At 39.0% G+C, this 22,114-nt stretch overlaps 1 protein-coding gene across 1 annotated transcript in view; it reads left to right on the top strand.

The window, feature by feature from the left end:
* The window catches only part of CTNND2 (catenin delta 2), a gene marked incomplete at its 3' end in the record, with an annotated part of 536,496 nt that overhangs the window by 381,444 nt on the left and 132,938 nt on the right, over positions 1–22,114 (top strand). The window contains exon 10 of the mRNA XM_057390373.1: positions 16,359–16,611. Coding sequence (XP_057246356.1) covers positions 16,359–16,611 — 253 coding nt within the window. The remainder of the gene's footprint in view (positions 1–16,358; positions 16,612–22,114) is intronic.

Raw genomic sequence — 22,114 nt, 5'->3', positions numbered from 1 at the left:
ACATTGCTATTTGGTGTAAGATATGAAGGATGTAGATTATTGTGTACTCCATGAAGATATCTGCCCAGGCTTCATGGCCTTTTATTCTGTGTGCATGAGTCATGGCAGAGTGGGGAGCTTTAGGACTTCACTGCACTCCTTTGTAGACCATAGTTCACCCCCTTTGTCTGTCACAAAAACAGTTTTAATCATGAAGTTGATGCATGCCTTTATACATTGGTCAGAAAGAAAAAGGGAAGGCAAACAAATCCAAAGTCTGGATTTTTTCTCTCTGCWGCTAATACTGCCCTTTGGAAATAAAATATAAGTTAGTTATACTTGCCAACCATTTATTTTTATTTAGATTTTTTGTGGGGGTGTTTTTGGTTGGTTGAGTTTTTTTCAAATTTTGTTGTACTTTGTGGGATTTTTTTTCAGTTTTTATTTTTTTGGTTGGTTGGTTGGTTGGTTTGTTTGATTTTAAAGAGCATTATTCCTGAATTGGAAAATTTCACTAATTTTGGAAAAGTAACCAAGAATGGTTACTTAATACAGACATCCCCTCTTTCTCCTTTGTTAACCCTTAAATATATATATATTACATTCAAGAATGTTTATGTAGCTAAAGCCCTCTCAGGAGTCTTGCATCTCTAGGTGAATGAACCTCCAGTAGGCAAAATTCAATAAGCTAAAATTTCTGTATGGGGTAGACTAAATTAAGTTTGTTCTATATACTCACTGTGTTTTGGGTCATGTTTTGGTTTTTAACTTTYGTATTTTCTTTGCATTTCACTTGTGAATGAAATGCATGATGGTAGTTCTGCACTACATACTGTGAAGGGTACAAAGCATCTCTGAACATTTCCCTTAYATAGCATTAGTTAGGGGCAGGATGAATTCCTCATCGTCACTGAATGGTTTGTATAGGATGGGACCTTAAAGAGTATCACATTCCATATTCCTTGTCAAGGGCAGGAAACCTGTCACTAGACAAAGTTACTCAGAGCCCCATCCAGCCTGGTCTTAAACACTTCCAGGAAYGGGGAACCCACAACTTCTCTGGGCAGCCTATTCCGGTGCCTCACCAYCCTCACAATAAAGAATTTCTTCATAGTATCTTACCTAAACCTACCCTCCTTTAGTTTAGGTCCATTCTCCTTTATCCTATTACTTAATGCTCTTGTGAAAAGTCACTCTCCAGCTCTCTCGTAGGCCCTCTTTAGGTGCTGAAAAGTGCTTTAAGTTCTTCCTGGAGCCTTCTCTTCTCCAGGCTGAGCAGCCCCAACTCTCTCAGCCTATCCTCATAGCAGAGGTGCTCCATCCCTCTGATCATCTTGGTGTCCCTCTTCTAGACTCACTCCAGCAGTTCCAYGTCCTTCCTGTGCTGTGTCCCCAGATCTGGATGCAGTTCCAGGTSGGGTCTCACCAAAACAGAGCAGAGGGGCAGAATCCCCTCCCTCACCCTGCTGCCCACGCTGCTTTGGATGCAGCCCAGGACACGGTTGGATTTCTGGATGCAAGCACAAATTGCTGGGTCATGCTGAGCTTTTCGTCCATAAACACTCCCAAGTCCTTCTCTCCAGGTCTAGTCTTGATCCTTTCTCCAGCCAGTCTTGTACCTGTGATGTAAATTATAACTGGGTATGTTACTGTCGCGCTCAGCTAAAAATAATGTTTCAAATTTGACAGCAATAGCAGCAAAAACTCTTTTGGTTGTTAAGCTTTTATTTAACAATCCYTTTTGGTCTTCAAAGGGTAATGCCTTCTCTCATATAAGAAGTACCAGCCCAAACTTTTGCGCTAAAAGTAGCAATAAATGTAACATTCTACTTTTGAAATGGGAATCCTCAAAGGATGTRTTTGGAGGGACTATTCAGACACAATACAAGAAGCAAATTAATTTTCTTACTGAATAGCAACTTACAGCTTGTATTTGTAACCCATCTAAATAACACTAMTAATTTTTGTTCAGGCAGGTTTGTTACTTATTTCCCTCGTAAACCTAAARGTCTTGAATTATATGAATTATTCATATAGTAGAGATAAGCTTATTTGATGGGATGTTTACRTGAACACTGATGGAATTTGAAGAGGGCTGTTAATTAAGAGGGAGGAAGGGTTGCCTTTCAGCCAGAGTGGCACATGGAATCAATGATTGTTTGCTTATTTGCAGAATTAGAATTTTGGACTGGGGTTTTAATCTATAGTTACTGACATTTAATTCACATCAAACGTGAAACCAGGCAAAACAGGCAAAATTACATTATTTTGCAAGCCTGGGATTTCTGTAGTTGCCTTAAGGACAAAGCATATCCTCACTGCTCAGGTTCTGGGCTGTTGCACTGCAATTGCACTGGAGGAGTGATCCTGTCTTCCTCAGTGCTGTGAAGGATGCCCTGGTGCATCTCACCAGCATCAGGGGAACCCTGACAGCCTTGATGAAAGCTTAGGGGTAGTCTCAGGGTGCACAAGCCGAGAATTATCTCTGTCTCAGTCCCCTGGCAGTCACCATGGGGAAGGTGTGACACAGTTCAGTCACAGYTGAATAGACTTCAGAGTCCAGCAGCTTTGTGTGGTTACACGACCACTTGGTGCTAGTTCGAGTGCTGCGTGCATGGAGCTGAACTGCCTCTTTGATGAAAACAGGGCATGCAAGGCACTGCAAAGACCCTTCTGAGAGGGGGGAAGCCTTAGGAGAATGAGGAGTAGTGTCTATGCCTGATGGGAATTGCTGAAATTAAAAGAGAGCCCWGAAAGGAAGGATTTACTGAAAGGAGGTTGGATAGTAGAAGGATGAGCAGTAGAAGTTTGTATTGTTTCTGAAGAGTCACACAGGATGGGATTTTAAGGTCTTAGCAGGCATGCTGTGGCAATGGGTTATCCAGTGGGGAACGTGTTTGTGGCAGGTGCACTTTCGCACCACTTCCTGGGCACCGTGGCAGAAAGTAGTRATCCCAGAGAAGAGCCTGTGGAATTTGTGATGGCAGGTGCAAAACAGAAACCTGTTTCTTTGCAAGCTGGGTTTCTGTGTGGATGAAGAATGCTGACAGGGGAGCTGTGAATAGCCAAGGCAGTTGCTTTTCAAAGGAAAATCTGTTGCTCCTGGCCATGGTTTCTGTTGAAGCACTTGCCAGGGGCAGGGAGAAACGCAGTATTTCATTGTCCTGTGATGCGGCTCAGGAAAAGYTGCCAAAATTCAGAATTGCCATTGTGTGTCTGGACAGAGGCTCATCCTCTTCTTTGCCTTCCATTCCACGCCTGCCTTGTACTTCATTTGCTGAAGGAAGAGTCTGCACTGATGGGTGCCCTATCCCTCCTAGTAATGCTGCCTTTCTCCTGTAAAAATGTGTGTTGCTTTAGTATGGTAGAAGTACTGTTTGCTTCTGGAGTCCAGACTTTCTTCATGGACTAGATKGTGCTGGAGGGATGGAAAAAGAACCCAGGTGGCAGTGACAGCGTTTGCTGCTTCATGCCTGCCGCACTTGGCCTGGGCTTTTGCTGTCCTGGAGTTTAAGCACTGCCTAAAAAGAAGGTGTACAAGAAAAACGTGGTCCTTTTATATCTGGGCTGATGGCTTCTCACAGCATGACTGAGCTGCCTCCTTGCTCTGTGTGATGAAGTGTCTGGTGAGGATCAAGTCTATTCATGACCTAAAGGAAAAGTAGAGAGGGAGAATCYGAATCCCTGTGTTTCTTCCACTCCAGGCAGGAACAGCCCATAGAAAACTGACTGTGCTCTTAGTTGTTTGGGTTTGGTTTTTTGCAGGGAGGGGAGGTTGCTAGTTTTGTTTCTTGGGGGTGTTCAGATGGTTCTGACCTACTCCTCTTCTCCTTTGCTTCGCACCAGTAAAGCAGGTTCAGTCCAGGTTCTGAGAGGCAGATTGACAAGTCATTTGCCCCTGCTCCCTGGGGGCTCCCTTCCTGTAGGAAAGGCCTGACCTCCTCCAACTTCCATCCCACTGACCGGGTAGCCAGAAGTCTGGCCTGGTGGAGTGGCTTCTGGAAAGCTGCCCTGGCCACCATCTCCTTGCCTGTGCCCTGCCTTCCCTCTGCAGCCAGCACGGTGGGGCAGAGACCCTGCCTTGTCCCAGGAGGGGGTTCTGCTCCGCTGCCTGATGGCTCTGCCTTGCCAGCGAGGGAGACAGAGCTCTGTAGGAATAATGAGTGCTGAGCAGGTCCAAGGAGTATTTTTAACAGTTTTTTACAAGGATGGAGAAGAGTGTTGCATGGGCGTCATAATGCTGCCTTGAAACACCCAAGGATTTGATTTGCTGCATGTTTTTTATGCTGATCCAGCTTGGCCTTTCCTTGCTTCTCAGCATTTTGKTGTGTCTCTTACCTCCTTTGTTGTCCTCTATAAAAGGAGAATGAGGCTACAAAGAATGTATGCATTGACCCAAAGTACCTCATCTTAGCAAGACTAAATATTTTTCTTGGTATGTAATAAAGTCATGGATATCTTTGATATTTTTAGAAATCATTATTTCAATGTGAATAGTTTTTTTCATATTGTGAAGCAATTTTCCAATATTCTAAAATTTGATATATGAAAAATTTGTAGTGATTTACTCTTCTTTCAAAAACAATTAAGCTACTTTATTGTAGTTGTGTGGTATTACAACTTGATAGTCTTTTTCGGTCTGCTTTTAAAGAAAAACTGTTCTTGAACAATTYTTAAGGTTTTAAACCTTAATCTTTTGACSTTTTAAATTTTGTTGGGGTTTTTGKTTTTTTTAATAGTYATGAAATTGTTTAAAGCAGAATGTAGAATAGATTGGGTTGGGGAACCTTCAAAGATCATGTAGTCCAACTCCTCCGCAGTAGGCAGGGACATCTTCAACCAGACCAGGTTGCTCTGAGTCACATGCAACCTGACCTTGAATGTGTCCAGGGATGGGGCATCTATCACCTCTCTGGGCAACCTGTTCCAGTTGCTCCTCACCACCTTCATTGTAAGAAAGAGTTTTCCTTCTATCTAGCCGCTCTCAGTTCAAAATCATTGGCTCYTGTTGTATTGCAGCAATCCTACTAAAAAGTGCCTCTCCAGCTTTCTCTCAGGCCCCTTCATATACCCTTTCAAGTCTCCCTGAAGCCTTCTCTTTTCTAGGCTGAACAACTCCAATTCTCTCAGCCTTTCCTCACAGGAGAAGTGCTCCAGCCTTCTGACCATCACTGTGGCCCTTCTCTGCACCACCTCTAACGTCAGGATGCAGCACTGTGGGTGGGCTCTCAGCAGAGCAKAGCAGAGGGGCAGAATCCCCTCCCTCCCCTGCTGCCCACGCTGCTTTGGATGCAGCCCAGGACACGTTTGGCTCTCTGGGCTGGGAGTGCACATGGCTGGGTTATGTCCCTCTCACGCACTGGGATCCCCAAGTCCTTCTCAGCATGGATGCTTTCCTTCATCCCCCAAGCTGTGTTGATACCAGGGGTTTTCTGCTCCTTGCATTTGAACTCAGCATTCAGATGATATCTGAAGCAAATATGAGTGGTGTTTTTTAAACTTTACTTCAAGACATCTTTTTGGTGGTCCCTTGGTAACTTGTTTGTTATTAGCTGTTTCAAATCACTGAAGCTGTCTCATGATTTAAACATGCTGAAGAAAAATTTAAAAATTAGCACAGCATGAAGTAAAACGAGACTATGTCAAATGACACTGAGGGACTGCAATTTTAATGTCGTGACAAATCACATACAGTTCACAGTTTTGCACACCTGAAAGATGTGCAAACATAACTTCAGCATTAGGAATCAGACACTTGAGTTCAATCCTTGCATATCACCAGTGGCAGTTTCCAAAGGGCACTTTAATATCCCAGTTAATGGACAGTTATCCTTTCTAGTGTTGTRTAAACTGTTGCTTTTCAGCATGGAGTAGGAGTTTTGTTAACCCAGTGAATCACCTGTAATTCCATAGACTTCAGATTAATGAGTAAAGAGAATCTCAAGGGGTTTAGAAGAAAACATATTTCCTGTATACATGCAGTTAGATGCCTGTCTTACAGGGAGCACCAGTTAGTATATTGATAAAGTAATGAATTTCAGAATGGAATTAGCTATTAATGAAAAGTTACCTTGTTTCATGCTAGTTGCATGCTATTTCTTGTATAACGAATATTTGATTTAAAAGAAAAAGGAAATGTTGATTTCAGATATATTTTTCTGTATTTGTTTCTAAAATTATCAGTTCAGGGAAAAAGGTGGAGCAACAGAAAAATCAGCTTTCATTTGCCCTATTTGGGTTAAACTCTTTGTCCTTTATTCTGCTTCTCAAATCTGTATTTAATTTTTCAATCTTCCTGATCTAAAAGAGTTAGGTTATAAATACCAGATACTGCTTCTTTCTGCTTAGGTTGTGCCTTTTTCCTGGCTGGGGAATGGTTGTTTTGTTTTGTCTTGTCACAAGCTGATGTGCTGTGCGTGGATGTGCTGTGATGGCACAGCTGCAGATTAATTGAGGATCATGCTGATAAATCACTCAGCATGGAGTTCTGGCTATAGGACATAATGTTTTCAGAGAAATTAAAAAGAAAAATTATTCCTGTGACTGCATCTCTTTCAGTTTGGTAATGTTGTGATAATAGACCTGTATTCCTAACTGACATCCACTTGATAACATTGTTTTGGGAGAGAGAATTATAGGAAGCAAGCAGGGAACAAATCTTTAGCACAAAGTAAATTGAGCAGAAAATACCTTAGTAATCTGCATAAAGAATAACAGATCACCTCAAAGCAATAAAAAGTAATAATCCCATTTCATTTGACAGATCCAGGTTCGCTCATATAGTCTTATCTGTATTACAGTCTTGCGTATATGTTTTTACATGATTTTTTTTTTTGCCTGGCAAAATGTCATCTTCTGTGGGAAAGAATTTCATATTTTATTTCCTCCCTATTAAAAATTTGGCAGGGCAAGAACAAAATACACTGCAACTTCAGCAGTATGCTATGGACAGGAATGGAGAGGGAGGTGGCAGGAGGTTAAAACCCTGCAGAATCACCTTTGTAATCCAAAAGCAATACCCCTCCTATAGTGCAGAAGCATTTCTCCAAATAAGATATTTGTAGTTTCAAAGAACTGAGCTCRTGATTGGGTTCCATAGAGGAATTGTACCCATATGAAGACAGACCGTATGAAGATTTTACCACTCAGAATGAAAACCTTTTAGAGTGGTTAGTATCCATGACCTCTTTCCTCTKTCCCATGAGCAGGAAACCTCCAGARGCTTGTATTTTGTTCKTTGTATTTTCTAATTTTTCTCTTCTCCTTTTTTTGRTAGAAGAATGACTTGTAACATGTCTGAACATTTCTCAGGTATCCCTTGACTTTTGCCACCTATTGAGGGAGAGTTGAGATTATAAAATCTTGCTCAGGGGAGTACATACCCTKTAAATCTCATCTGCCAGTATTGAGAAAATAGTGTCTGTGCCAGAAACTGTATTTGTCATCTGTTGACTGTACAGGTGTTTAAAGACTCATCACATTAGATTTTAGTGATGCAGGATATCCATTCTCATTTATGTACTTCAGTGTTGCATAGAAATGCAAGGCTGTCATTCATGAAATAAAAATTCAATTCAAACACCTTCTGTAAATCTAGTTCTTGTAAATCTTTGCTGAACAAAACCACTGCTGTGCCTGAGGTAACTACCCAGTAATGTCTTTAAGATTACTAAATCTCTTGTTAGAGGATCATTCCTTCTGCAGTMTTATATTTAAAGGCACTCTTAAAAATCACCAGCCCATTATTTACTTTTTACTCAAGCTGTACTTTTTTTTTTGTTTGTTTAATGTAAGACTGCCTACTTTTAGAACTCTTCCTTGGTTGTAATTTCAGCAGTTTACATGYCGTTTTTATGAGCACATCAAGTATACAAAGATAGTAGTTTTTATTTAAATGTGTCCAACAACTTTTAAGTTATCATTTAGAGAAGTTAGGTTAATGTTTAAAGTGAACATACCACATGGTTTGGCACTAGGACACAAATGTGATTACCTTAATGATAAAATGCCTGTCCATTCCAGAGGAAACTACTAATTAAAATAGCTGAAGTTTAGTAAGGTGTTCTAAGAAATACCATTTAGTAGCCATTTTACTGCTTAGGATTGTACTGCCCTAAATAAGAAAAAAGTCCAAATCTAAAGGAGAAGATATCCATGTGCTTGATGGCCATGGCATGATGCAGTGCAGTCTGTTAATCTGTTATTGTCTCACACTATTTATATATCTTTTTATATATTAACTGTGACTTTTGTCCGTGTGTTCAGTTTTATGCTGGCCAGATGGACAGKAAACTTCAGAAATTTCAAGAGAAGGTTGATTCAGGCAGTGAAAGCAAAAATTTATTTTGTCCACTTGTAGCGGGCTCATCTATATGTGGCAGCATGGTCTGTGTGGTTTTGCTGTGATTGGGTCATTTTGTCGGATTTGCAGAATGTGAAATCACATAGCACTGCAAAGAGAAGGAAAGTGATGTACATGTCTCAGGCAGTGCCACTGCTCAAGGTTTAATTTTATGTCTGGCAAGGAAATTCCCATGATGAATTTTAGTATCTCAAATTCTGAAAGGGCATTTGTTGATTTCTCAGCTTAAATGCTCGTGTAACAAATGAATTAAACTTTGTGTTCTCCCTAAACTAAAGRGTTGCAGCTCAGAGAGAGAAGACACAATCTGAGAAAAGATCTTGGCAATAGCATCTCCAACAGCCAAAGTTGACATCCCATTATCACATTATGTGGATGTACCATTTTTTACATGCAGARCAGCATCAGTGAAACATGGTAGAAGCTGAGCCTGAGAATGAAAATTGCATATACTAGTGAGATTAAAATCTGTCAGATTTAAAATGCAGTCARTTCCTGGTGGTGCAAAGGCGTATTATATTTCTTAATACTCATAACTTGAAAAATGAGGCTTCTCTTCTGTTTGGTTGCAAACAAGAAAGGAAGTCTTTCCAGCTTTGAGTTGGAAATTTGAAATAATTGAAAATATATAGTTGCAGTTCTAATCTCTGTGTAAAACCCCAGTGTCCCTTTGGACAATGTGGATTTAAAATTTACACTTTAGCTATATATGCTTTTGAAATACAGCTTTTGAGATAGAGGCTGTGTTACTGCGTTGGACACCCTGTAACTCATGGTGGAGAATGACTGGAGGGAAGGATGTGGAATTGGAGAAGGTTATGGAYTGGGGATATGAGATTGTGCACAGCAGTGAAGCCTTTGACAAACCTGGCTCTCGAAGTGGCTACATTCAAATTTCAAGTTCAGGTTTAACTGAAGTCTAATGAAGCACTGCTGCAAAATAAACTTGGATAGGAACTCACTCTTCTCAGCCATTATATCTATTGAACTGAGATACAAGTTTGTAAGATACAAATTCTGTCATCATTGCTGCTGACTGAATTACTTGTCTACCTGTTTCTACATTAAAATTTGCTTAGAGGTACAAAAATCTTAGATTACTTCATTCATGAGGTCATTTGCTTCCATTGCCAACCCTTGTGGAACACCATGATTTTAGATTGACACCAGCTAATCACATACCTGAACCTGTAAGTAAAATAATTTGTAGTACAGAAATGCCAAGTCTAAATTGGTGATTAAGAAAATTATTCCATATGCTGAGGGTTAGGCAATGGCAGTTATACAACTTTCCCCAATAGAAGGAAAAAAAKGAAACTAAGACACAATGTGGGAATGTGCAAACTGAAGTGGAACAACATAGAGAAAAGCCTTCAAAGTGACCAGATAACAGCTTTAATGTAAATAGTGGAATAGCTCAGAAACCAAGGAAGCAGTATTTACTTTGACCAACTCTTTCTGCATTATAGAAAAACATCAGTTTCTAAGCAAAGGAACATTCAGCCTTATTATTACAATTAGTGTTAGGTCTAAAGAACAGKCTCAGAAAATGGAACTGAAAGGATACCTCAGTGCAGTAGCAAGTTCAGTTCTTCAATTTTCAAAGATTGTCAGGTATTGCATTATAAAACTTTTTGAACGTGACAATATACAGAGCACAAGTAATGTCTYCTTAGTTTCTCTGAAACAGAAATTGTTCTGCAAAACAGTGGCATGTAGACATTGCAATGGTCAGGCGATAATTTTAAGATTTTTGAAAGAATCAAGTAGCAAATGCTTAGAGGGTACACTGACTTTGAATATGTTTATGACCATTATTAGGGTCAGTTTTTTAYAGCTGCCAGCAGTGGCAATAATTCAGAGAGGCCCTGCATATTTCCCATAGGAGTAGGAGCGTAGCAGCTAAACAGCTGCCTGTGGTTTTGAAGATGGGATGGAAAAGTGAGAAAAATATAAATCTCCTGTGATGGCACCTGGTAGACACAGGGATGTTGCCTTGATAAAAAGSCTTCCTCCTCACCATGTCATGAAAACATCTGATGATAAAAATACTACTGAATACCTACTTGCAACAGCTTGTAGACGTACTAATTACAAGTAGGTGTGACAGCCAGGTATAACCAGTACTTGAGGAAATTATGACTAAGATGWTCGTGGGTGGAGAAGAGGCCTTTTTTGCTATGTACCATCCTCTTCTGTATCAGTTTCTTTCGTTTGCTTGCATTTCCCCTGTACAGTGTGTTATGTTCTCTTAAAAGACATAACCTGGTTCAGCAAGGAGACCTATGATCGGCTGTTTAAGGCACTGACCTGAGCATGGGGAAGCTAACTGGAGGGAAGAAGGTTGTAATTCCCCTGATTTATAAAAACAGGAGCATCTAGAGAAATCTGGAGCCAGCAGAAAGAATTATTAGGCAGAGCAATCCTGGAAGCCCTAAATGGTTGATGTGTTTGAAAGCAAAGGCTGGCTGGCTGGGGAAGAGCACATGTCATGAGGATATAAAAGAGGATTTGCTAACAAGTCCTTTTTGTTTGTCCCTGGATGAGAATTGGGAGACTGGAACTTTGCTTGCAAGRTAACTAAATAGGACAAAATAAAGARTGCAGAGAAGTGAGGGAGGAACAAATGGAAAAGAAGAGAAAGTTGCAGTAGTTTTGATGGTGTTTTTCCTGTTCAATGTATAAGAAGTCATGTAGCAAAGTTGTCAACATCCACAGAACTTGTGTGGTGTTGGTATTTGTATAATGTCYTAAATATTTTAAATCAAAACTGGAGCCTTGTATCTTGAAAGCCTGTAGTGTTTGCTTTTTTATTTCTCACTTTGCATGTGTGAAGTACAAAATTCCTTGTGCCTGTGTACTTTAAGCAGAAGATATGATGGTGCTTTTATCAAATCTTGACAGCCTTAGACGTAGTTCCTAGTATCARTTATGGGGAGGGCTTTTCCCCTCTTTTGGTAAATAATTTTCAGTTTCCCCCAGTTTCCCTCAACCATGTATTTCTCTTTCCCATGTGGAAGGGAGCCTCTAAAAGTAACTGCTAAGCAAAAAATTATTATTACTACTACTATTATTATTATTACCACCATGTATCTTGAAAAATGTTGAAATTGACTGTGCTTGTTCCTTTGGATTGCCAGTTTGCTACTACCTAGATTAACATCTATTTTGTTAAATTTCTATTGCAAAAAGGCTGGTACATGCCTTAAAACACTSATTCCAGCATTTTGAGATAAAGTGTTTGTATCTCCCAAGTTTGATAACTTTTTTTCCTAATTGACAGAGAATGCACTGTGTTATTTTTATGGTTCATTAGGTGGGAAAAGTATCTGCTTTATAAATSTTGCTATAGATTTGGTACCAACAGAATGCACTGCATTTTCATAATTTATGAGCTCATGGAGGGATGGTGGACACACTTTGCACTGAWAAGACATCTTAATGGGATCCAACTTTCATGTGAAAGTATAAATCAAATGTAAGTGCAAATCAGTAAAAAAAACCAAAAAAACAAAGGGAAAAAAGAAAGAAAATAGTTTCGAAATATCTGTGAAAGAAACTTAGGAGAAGGATAGCACAGGAATAGAATGTCTGATATTAAATAATAACAGGAAAATTTTCCAAGGTAATATCTGCATATCAAACAGCAGCATCARTGAACTAATTTTTAGTAAGCAGGTRTAGYAAGATAATTCTCTTTAATGAGTTTATAATTTCCTRAGGTCTGGCCCTTTTGATGTTAACTGGGCAAAATGTCCTCTGGCTTCTAGAAAGTCTGAACTTTTTAGCAGTTCCTATGTGAACTTGATCTCCTAAGATACTTGGATATGGTGCAATAGCATCCCTGCCTAGATCAATGTGTTCTTGCTTTTTGCATTTTGTTAGTTGTTTCTAACATCTGCCACAGGTGTGAAAAGAACATTCAAAAGCTGAAAGTGAATTTCTGAGTATCACATGAGCCTATCAGTGTATGTAGTAATACACCTGAATTGTTAGCATTAATATAAAAGTTGTGATATCTTTGTTAATACTATGCAAAAGCCAAAGAAAATTATACATGATACAGTTTCGTTAAGGTATTAATGACATGAMAAATTAAAGCAGATTTAAGATCTTTAGGTGACAAACTGAGATCACTGAGACTGTAGTTCTTGATTTGCATRGTGTGGAATCCTCACTTGGAAAATTCTCACTTCAGAAATTCTCAGCGAAATGCTTCTCTCAACCCAGAATTAAAATTCTCCTTTTCAAGGACAGTTCTTACATTGAAGTTTAAAGTATTGTTCGTATATAGAGATTTTTTTGGCCTACAGCTAAGCATGTCATTTTTGTACTGGGTCTTTTTTGTCTGCAGCAGAGAGTGAGTGCTGTGACCCTCCTTCCAGTGTCAGCCCAGCCTCTGTGCAGGTCATGGACCRTGCAAGTCCCTCTTGGATGCCTGGAGTGGGGCACTTGGGAGGGGATTTCRGGTGCCAGTCACCCTCTCCTTCTGTCTCAGCAAGGGCACGGTGCTGAGTGCTTCTGGGAAGGAGCCAGGGAGGCTRATGAGTGCAAAAGGAGAGAGCAGAGCTTGAGAAACTTATCTGACATTCACCACTGAATTTCCATGTAAATTCTCAAAAAGTGAGGGCGGTAGTCACTATTGAATCCAGTGTTTTCATGGGTGATTGCTTAGGTAATAATATAATACAGGATAAATAAGGTTTTGTGGCCTTGTGCTTCTTTGATTTTATTCTTGATCTCCTTGTCAGTTTTGGGACTTTGGAAGACCAGAAAAAGTTCTAATTTTGTGGGCACCTTTACCTTCAAGCTTCTCAAAACAAGACCTGCTTCACAGCGTGAGCATGACTTCTGGTTTTACCTTTTTATAGAGGTAGAACAGGGTCAACAGTAGACCCAGGGCAAAAGCRTGACTTGACTGTGATCCTGCTTCAAGCAGGCCAGCTCTCAGGCTGGTGGGAGAGGGAGAAGCAGCTCATTTCTCCAGAAACAGTGCTGTTGCAATTCCTCCCTGTCTCTCTCTTCTCTTGCTGAGGCAGCCCTCCTATCCTTGTCATCTTACCAGTGCTGAGCTGGTTCTGGTCAAAGTGTAGCTGGCTTGAATTTGAGAGGAGTCAGATGTGAAAGTTAGAGGAAGGGGTAAGTGTTTTCAATTTAAAAACAGGTTAAAAGGTTGTGTGACCATCTGCAAGTGTCCCTGGTACATGAATGCTTTCCGGTTCAGTCCAAGTGTGTGCCTGGATGCCCTGTGCTTAGAGAAGATTTACTCAGCTGGGTGARGAAATCGACTTCTCAATTTGTTTCATTAGACATAATCACTATGGCTTTGCTGTTTGAATAGCTAAACAGTTTGCAGTAGGTTTGGCTGCCAGAGGGATTTGTTTAAGCAAGGGAAGTGCATTGGTAGATGACTTTGCTTCAGTTTTACATGCACATATTTGTGTAAAAGTACCTGCTAAAGCATAACTAACCCTTTTACAGTCAGTGAGTGGGTGTAGTCAAGTTGTATATAAAAGTTTTCTAAGTGTTAATTGTTTGGTTTTTTTGTTGTTTTTTTTTTTTTTTTTTTTTTTTTTTTTTTTTTTTTTAATTGATCTGGGTAATACTGTCCAAACAAGCTTAATTGTGAATGTTTAAGTCATAGATTTGTCTCATTCTCATATTCTGAATATGGCATTTCTGTGTTCATAGTGATAAAATTCAAAAGGAAGTAACAGTCTGCTAGGAAGATAATTTGAGAAACGAATCAGAGTGACTTGAGAAGCTTGTAGGTGTTAGGATGACAGACAGTTTCAGTTCATATAAATACCTATTTTGATAACGAGACAAAGGAGAAAATAGAAAGAAAACTTTTTATATAACTTAAAACCAAACACAATATCCATTAACTGTCTTGCAAAGAAGATGAAGGAAATACTGTGGAATATTTTGCAAAGCAATCAACATTACAATCAAGTTCTTGTTTTCAGCAGAAYTGGTGTTGTAGAGTTTTTTTGCAATTACCCATATAATCTGTCAAAAGGTAGCAACATATTCTATGGAGTGACAGTGCTTAAGAGTATGCCATGTCAGTATAAAATTACRTTTTCACTTTTTCATTTGAAAATATTTCCAGTATTTTCTCTAACTTGTTTTATTACTCTTTTTCTCACAAGGCACCCGATACTGGTTTTAAACTCTCTATTTTCTGTTAAAGTGTGATGTTTGCCTTTCTTTCTAACACTGAATTTAGCATGAATTGTGCATGGAATGTTTTAAATATGCTAATACTGTTAATGCACTTGAACTGAAAAGGTCTGTGTGTCGCATTACTCATTTCTTAAGGAGGTGTATATGTATATATATATATATATATATGCTAATAATTAAACCAAAACAATACATGTAAAATGTTGCTATGTATGTGAGTAAATGTTGGTAGATACATAGACTGGTTTAGAGTCATCCAGTCATCCAGCAGAGACACCTTCAACTAGATTAGGTTGCTCAAACTCTATTCAACCTGACCCTGAGCCCTTCCAGGGATGGGATAATAGATAAGTGTGTGAACCCACTTTCTTATGTTTATAATGAAGTTACAATACTTGCTRTTGTAAAATTAAATACTTCAGAATCATAAACAAAAAATTAGAAAATAAGTCAAAGATTTTATATAAATTTAAAATTTTCAGGTTTTTTAACTTTGGCAAGTACCAGATCATACAAAACTGTGGTAATTGTATTTAAAGCTCACTGTTTTTCATTTGCTGACACTTTGAGATAAAATGCTTAAAATCTCTTTCATGGACCTATWATGCATTAAATATTTCTTTTAATGTGCATGCCAATGAACAATGATTGGTAAATCTGTTAAAAAACCTGTCTCTTCATCATGTGGTTTTGTCTACAATTTAGCATATGAATTTGGCCCAGCTAAAAATAGCCCTGGACTCAGGCCACTCCTTTTGGCAAAAGTATTCTTATTGTCTTGGGATGGGAGAAAATGGCAACCACCATGAGTTCATGTGCCACTTCAAGCAGCACAAATTTTCTTCTGAGCAGAGCCAGCATTTATTTTTTATCTGTCTCCAGGCCAAAGATCACGTGGGTATTGGTCTCTGGCCTTACAGTGATAATCCATTTGCCATTAACTGGACTTTGGTTCAAAAATACTGCATGTTTAATCCAGTGGACTGGATCTCTGCTACCCAGTGCTGTAACAAAAAGATAATGGGCTATGAGAGAGATTAATAAGATTTCTGAGTCGCAAAAGCATTAAGTCAGTTTAAAGCTATTGGTTAAGCTGCTCAGAACTGGTAATGCATTAATCTTGAGCTGTGGTGTGTGAGCACAGCCATTGCTGGCTTGCATTAAGACGTCTACATGGTCACCTTGYGCTTAGCTCTCTTGCAGATTGAGCTAGCAGTAACAGTCTCCTAAGTCGTAACTCAAGGTGAAATTTACAGAAGATGGGTTAACAAAGCMTATGTGGTGATTCTCAGTATCAGGTGTCTGGTTTTACCTGCTTTATGGATACCCGGGCTGCAAATCTGGGGTGGCTGGGTGTTTCTTCTGCCTAGAGTCATCTGTCTCAGTTTGGACTCTTGAGCCTGTTTTGATCGTCCTTCTGCTGGTGGACCTGAGTAACTTCCACCCCTGTAAGGACTGCAGAAGCCTCGCTCAGTGGTGGTTGTGAACCTTAGCTTGACTATTCCCTTGCTGCTTCTGTACTTCCTTCATTTCGTGTTAGTGCAGTCAGAACCCCAGGTGAAAACACCGCTCCAATCTGTTTAACTGATGTTAAGGTCTTCTAGTCCAAAACTGGCATGTCATTTAGARATTTGTTTGCTGGTTATTTCCTTTGAAGGTTTTGAAAATGACAATGTTGCTTGTTTCTTTTTGTTTGTTTTTTTTCTCATTCTTTTTGAACCCTCGTTTTATATGTGTGTGTTTTATTTTTTCCTCTGCCTAGACCTGGTTAACCATTTCTGTGAACAGGTCCTCAATTTTTTACTTTGTCCCTACTTTCCTGTCGTAGCCCCATCTTCCCCTGGTGTCGACTCCGTACCCTTACAGCGCACAGGCAGTCAACACGGCACACAGAACGCAACCGCGACCTTCCAGAGGGCCAGCTATGCGGCCGGCCCAGCCTCCAATTACGCAGACCCCTACCGACAGCTGCAGTATTGTCCTTCTGTTGAATCACCATACAGCAAATCTGGGCCAGCCATCCCACCCGAAGGGACCTTGGCTAGGTCACCTTCCATTGATAGCATTCAGAAAGATCCCAGGTGGGTGAAACCTTCTTCATTGTCTTCTATTTCTCGCTCGTGCGGAGGTTCGTGATTGCGGTTTGCTTTGCGCGTTTCTGCTGTTGGATATTTAAAAAAAAATACCTGTGGTGGTACACGAAAGGCTTTGCATGACAGCACTGTCCTAAATGCTTCACCTTGGAATGCTCTCATGAGCTGTTCCATGCAATGAAATGATAGGTGTGGTCTTGAATATGTGTGTGTAGCCTTTTTTTTGGTAGTGCCACCCCTCAAAAGCTTAAGAAAAGTAATTTTCTCTGGAAATGGGAGGAGTGGTGTGACTGTTTTGAGTCTGTAGCCATTGTGGATTGGATTTTGAAGTTGTTCCTTGGGCAGAAGTTGTTGCAGTTCTTGGTTTGTCTACATGTAATGCTTATGAATGCTGCAGAAAAGGATATTTTGGTATTGTGTAAGGAGACTGAGCAATGTGAAAGCAACATGTAACCAGATTTGTGTTTCACCCCGTGTGTTGTACAGGCTTCCAATGCCAGTATGTGGTAAAAGAATGTATGATTACAGCTTTGCAGAAATGGTTGTCACTGTGCATGCTTTTCAGATATTTAGCAACAGTTTTAATGTTGTTTATGACCATCCTCATCTACTTAGGAAAGGTGCAAGGAGGAAACTTTATAGCCCCAACAGGCAGATAGATTAGAAAGAGAGTTTTCTGGCAAATTATTTGACTTCCTTATAACAGCAACAGAAATGCTAGCTGGAATCCTCAATGCATTTARTGATTTTATTCAGTTTTCTGAGGGAAAAGAAAGCAATCCTCTTTGGTAACTTGAGTTTAAACTTGTTAAAACTGTTGATTTACCAAGGTTTTTCTTAGGCAGATGGTGTGATTTATTTATTTGTTTGTTTGTTTGTTTCTGGTAATGTGTAATTTAATGATAGGAGAGTCCAAAAATTTGCCTGCAACAAAAATGCTGGGAGTGTTTAGGTAACAGTTGGAAAAAAACTTCCCAAAAAAAAAAAAAAAAAAAAAAGAAAAAAGAAAATTCATAAATTGATTCTCTACTTGTTCAGTGTTATAGCAGTTCTTTCTCTATCTCCACCCAGGAACAGAACAGCAGTTAACATTTTACAGCACATGAGAAATTTTACTGCTTGGAGAGTTTTACTTGKTCAGAAAACTTCTGTCTTCAACCTTTTTTCCCCTCCTTAGCTTTGACAACAGGAATTTGAAAAAAAWATATGAATTTATTTGTTCCACTTCTTCCCCCTGCTCCAAAGCAAACACTGGTAATGAGAGAAAAAATGTCTTTTTCTGAGACAGGGTATTATATTTGTGTTCCAGAATATAARAGTCCATGTAGAAAAAAGAGCTTTACTTTGTAATTGTCTTGTGTTCAAACTTAAAGAAACTTGGATTAGGAGTGCACTAAACCAGAGGAGAAATTACTGTAATCTCATGAAATGCTCTTAGGAGAAGCATGCTGGTGTTGAAGATGCCCTTCCCTCTGGACAGGAAAGACATATTTACAGTATCTCTACAGGTCTTGGACATAATATCATTTAAAGAAAAGGTTATTTTTGTTCAGTTGATCTGCTATCACTTTGCAGCTGTTAGCCAGTTTAATGTATAGGATATGTCCTTGTAAAAGAAGATTTCTTCTTGCAGATTTTTCAGGTGCTTTTTTTTGGCTCTTCCTTGCCTTGTGATACCATTTGTGCATTCATGAGTATTGATTTCTGTAGGTAAAGTAGGAGCCAGCAGGCATCTAGGTATAAATTGAACTTCATAAACCCTTTAGATTGGATCAATAAATATTATTACTGATTACTATTAGATGGATTGGAAATTTGTACAAAACCTGTGTRAATAAGTTGCATTACTCATTATCTCATTCATTTGACCCGTGGGCTGGGTGTGGTGTATCTTAGTGTTTCTGCCCTTGCTTGTTGGTTTGAATAATTCTCATAAAGAAATGTCAGAAACACTTGATTATCTTATGCCTTGGTTCCCAAAAGCTGTGCTCCACTGGGGCAGACTGACTTGTGAAACTCTCTTGGCCTACAGCACTTGCTGATCATTCAGCTACTGGAAAGACACTGAACGTTTGAATGGAGTTTGGAGAAAAGTAACAAAAGCAATCAGAGGGCTTTTAAAATGCTGATTCCTATGAATCAATTACAAAAATATTGATAAATTACAAGTGTGGAAATGATAAGATGAAAGACTTTGCAGATGCCTCAAAAATAGTATGGAAGGACAAAAATTATTTAAGGGTAGAATGTGGGAGATACCACCAGGAAAAGAAAAACATGACCCAAATGTAATACAGGCTTTCAGTGGCTGTGTTAAGTTGTGGTGTATGCCCCAAAAGGTTAGCAGTTACACCTTACACAGCAAGAAAAAAATACTCATGTTGGTCAGCAGCTGCACTTTGTCATCTGAGAAGTCACAAGTTTCCTTACAGCCCTGTTGCTGCTTTTGTTGGCTGCTTGATTGGAGTGTTTTGTGGCTGTCACAAATTGTGGAGGGCAATGCCAGGCATCATTTTCAGATATCAAACATACCTGTCCACCCAGAGCTCCACAAAAACGTTCAGTGGCAGAGGAAAATCTGCAAGAMAAAAGCACACTATTTGCAGGCTTGTGATTAGCATTTCCTATGTGTCAGTCAGTTCAAGATGAAAAATAGATATCCAGAAGATACTGTARTCACCCTAATAAGCAATTAGCATTCCTAAACTTAAACATAATTTTCTGGAATCTTCAATTCAGACAGAATTTCTGTCTTAAGGCCCAAAAAAATGGTTGGCAGGAACTAATGTAATTGACAATTTTTTCCGTTGTTTTCACCATGTAGTTTGTGTTACTGATACTCCCAATTTTAAATATGTGTTCTGGGCTGACATTTGGCAAATGAAATTTTAGCTCAACATCTGTTCTGCATCATCCAGCTGTCATGAAAAGCAGTTTCAATGCTCATTAACTTAAAGTTTAGGACAAAAACTTTAAAAAAAAAGGGGGGAGAGGGCTTAAGATGTTTACAATCAAGTTTGTGGCAGAGAATGATTTTTAATTTATGCAGGTAGACCGTTGGCTCATAGGAGCTCATAAACARGTAGTAAAACATTTACACATCTATACTGCAGGAGAGTTAAGCTTTGTTGTTTAAAAAGAAAATAAGTCCTGTATCACTGTCAGGAATAAAACTTAATTTGTGCATATGGGAAACGGAAAAGTTCATATCATTACAGACTGATTTTTCAGAGCATTCTTTTATGTTTAATTCATACAAAAAAAGAAAAATAAATACGCAGCTGGCATGTGATATCAACTGTTTCATGGCATTATCTCTTATATGAAAATGTGGTGTAAGGACGGAAAGAATGCAATATTTATTTTACAATATTTGGTTACTACTGAACTGTGAATGAGAGAAGTCTTGAGTATCAGAAGTATCAGAAATGCATGTTACTATGGTATTTTCCAGCYTACTTTCATGAAGGAAGATTAATGTCTCTTGGCACCAACAAATGATTTGTGGTTTTTCTATTCCTAACTTCTTATTGTTGCTATTTTATTACTCTTTTATTCCTCAGTTTTATTTTGTCAATTTCTAAATTTTAGGAACACTGGGGAGCCCTAGAAATAGAAATAYTGCAATCCAGTCATCAGTATGTGTGTCTTCCAGTTTTTATTCCAAAATCCAAACTTGATAAATATGTATAAATGACTTATTTTTTTAATTTTTGACCTAGTGAGAAACCATTTACATATACCACTGCTACTAAGTTACACTTGCTGCACATCGGATGAAAAATAGAACATTTTAGGATCCTTCATTTAAATACATACCAATTTGGTTTTGTGGTAACCAGATTRTTTTTGCTGGTTTCTGAACTCACTGTGTGTGGTTTGATGTGTCCAGTTGGCAGGTGTGCTTCATTGTTGTGTGACTTCCCACCTATTTTTATTTACACGTTGGTATACACAGGTCATCTCCTGCAAAGAAGCTGGCAAGAAGCTGAGGTAACAGTGAGAATTATGTGGAATACACTCCATGGCTRCTAAAGGGATTTTCAGTGTCCATTTTCATATTGCTTCGAATTGCATTGATCTGCAMTTAAAACTTTCTGTTATGGCTTCACCTTTCATGTGTTTCAGAATCTTTGGAACTATTTATTCAGAAAGAAGTGGGATAATTTGGTGAATGAGCCTCTAAAAGGTTCATTATTCTTCATAGAACAGACTGCAATAATGATTGGGCTTCTGTTAAAAAGAAAGAAAACATTAGCRGAATGTACAACAGTAGAAAGCTATGTTGCTACTTTACAAGAAAAAAAGAAATTAAACCCAGCTATCTTGTAGTGGTTCTCACCTTTAGAACTGTCTGGGTGTAGGTCAGCGTAGAGACAAGAGTTTTGCWGGTATTACATGATTTAACTGTAATACCCTGAAATATTTCTACTCTGTTTTGCGTTCTCAGAGTCAACTTCTCCTGTCATTACCTCTGCTGAACTTAATTTCCTCCTAATCAAAAGACAACCATGCTGTTTGTCTTCTAAACTTTTAAATTGGCTTTTTCACTTATGAAAGGATATAAATTATATCAGAACATTTTGTGTGTAGTTTAAGTTTCAAAACTTGCCTTTTTTTCTCTTTTTTTTTCCCAACAATATGTTCCATTTGCAAAACAGAAGTTAGAGAGCATTCTTCTTTTCTGTAGGAAAAATGATAGAAGTAAAATAAACTAGTTAAATTTCTGTGCTCCAGTAAAACTGCTTATGAGATTAGCACACAGAGTTTGGATCGTGTCCTGTTAAATGTTTCTGCAGGACTCTTCTCCATATATTTAATCTCACTTAGTTACAAGGATTGTCTWGGTATTAATAGTATTGTCTCCTGTATGTCTGAATAGCAGCCAGGCACTCTGAACAGCCTAAAGAGGTAAAGAAATAACAGTAAAATCCTGCAGGTGTGGGAGGTTGGCAGTCTTGGTGTGAATGTTTCTAGTTGGTTCTTTGGGAAGGGTTRTCACCTTCTGAAAGAAACTTGTGGCGAGACAGGAGGCTTTGCTGTGATTGTTGGTACAGCTGGTGGCACCACTGTGCAGTGCAGCTGTTTTCAGGCCTGAGACATGGGTTAAGGTTTTCAGAATCCCAAGAATTTGTGGTGGCATCAGTGTGTTTCTGGCCTAACTCTCAAATGCAAGGTGYAGAAGAATGAAGTTCATGTTCCCAGTCTGATGAGACAGGACAGGRCTTGCAGATATTCYGTCCTGCTCTTACAAGACAMAAGGCATGATAGGCAGCTCTCCTTYTCACCTAATARCTTTCAAARTTTCCTCTTACCCTAACCTGAAATCAAGGGTAAAGGAGAAGGTTTCTCCAAAGGTGATTGTAATAGGGAAYCCATGGGAAACACACTTCTGGTGAATTAGAGCATGTACAGTTTGGTGCATTGTAAGCTTATCTCCAGAAGTAAATGGTTCAGCATTCTAGGTCCTGTGAACACCCAAAGTTTTTTT

This window comes from Malurus melanocephalus, unplaced genomic scaffold (assembly GCF_030028575.1).
Source record: "Malurus melanocephalus ecotype Western Australia unplaced genomic scaffold, MMel_1.1 scaffold_25, whole genome shotgun sequence".
Taxonomy (NCBI): Eukaryota; Metazoa; Chordata; class Aves; order Passeriformes; family Maluridae; genus Malurus; species Malurus melanocephalus.
Note: the sequence above shows the minus strand (reverse complement) of the source record. Positions and strands in the feature narration are given on the sequence as shown.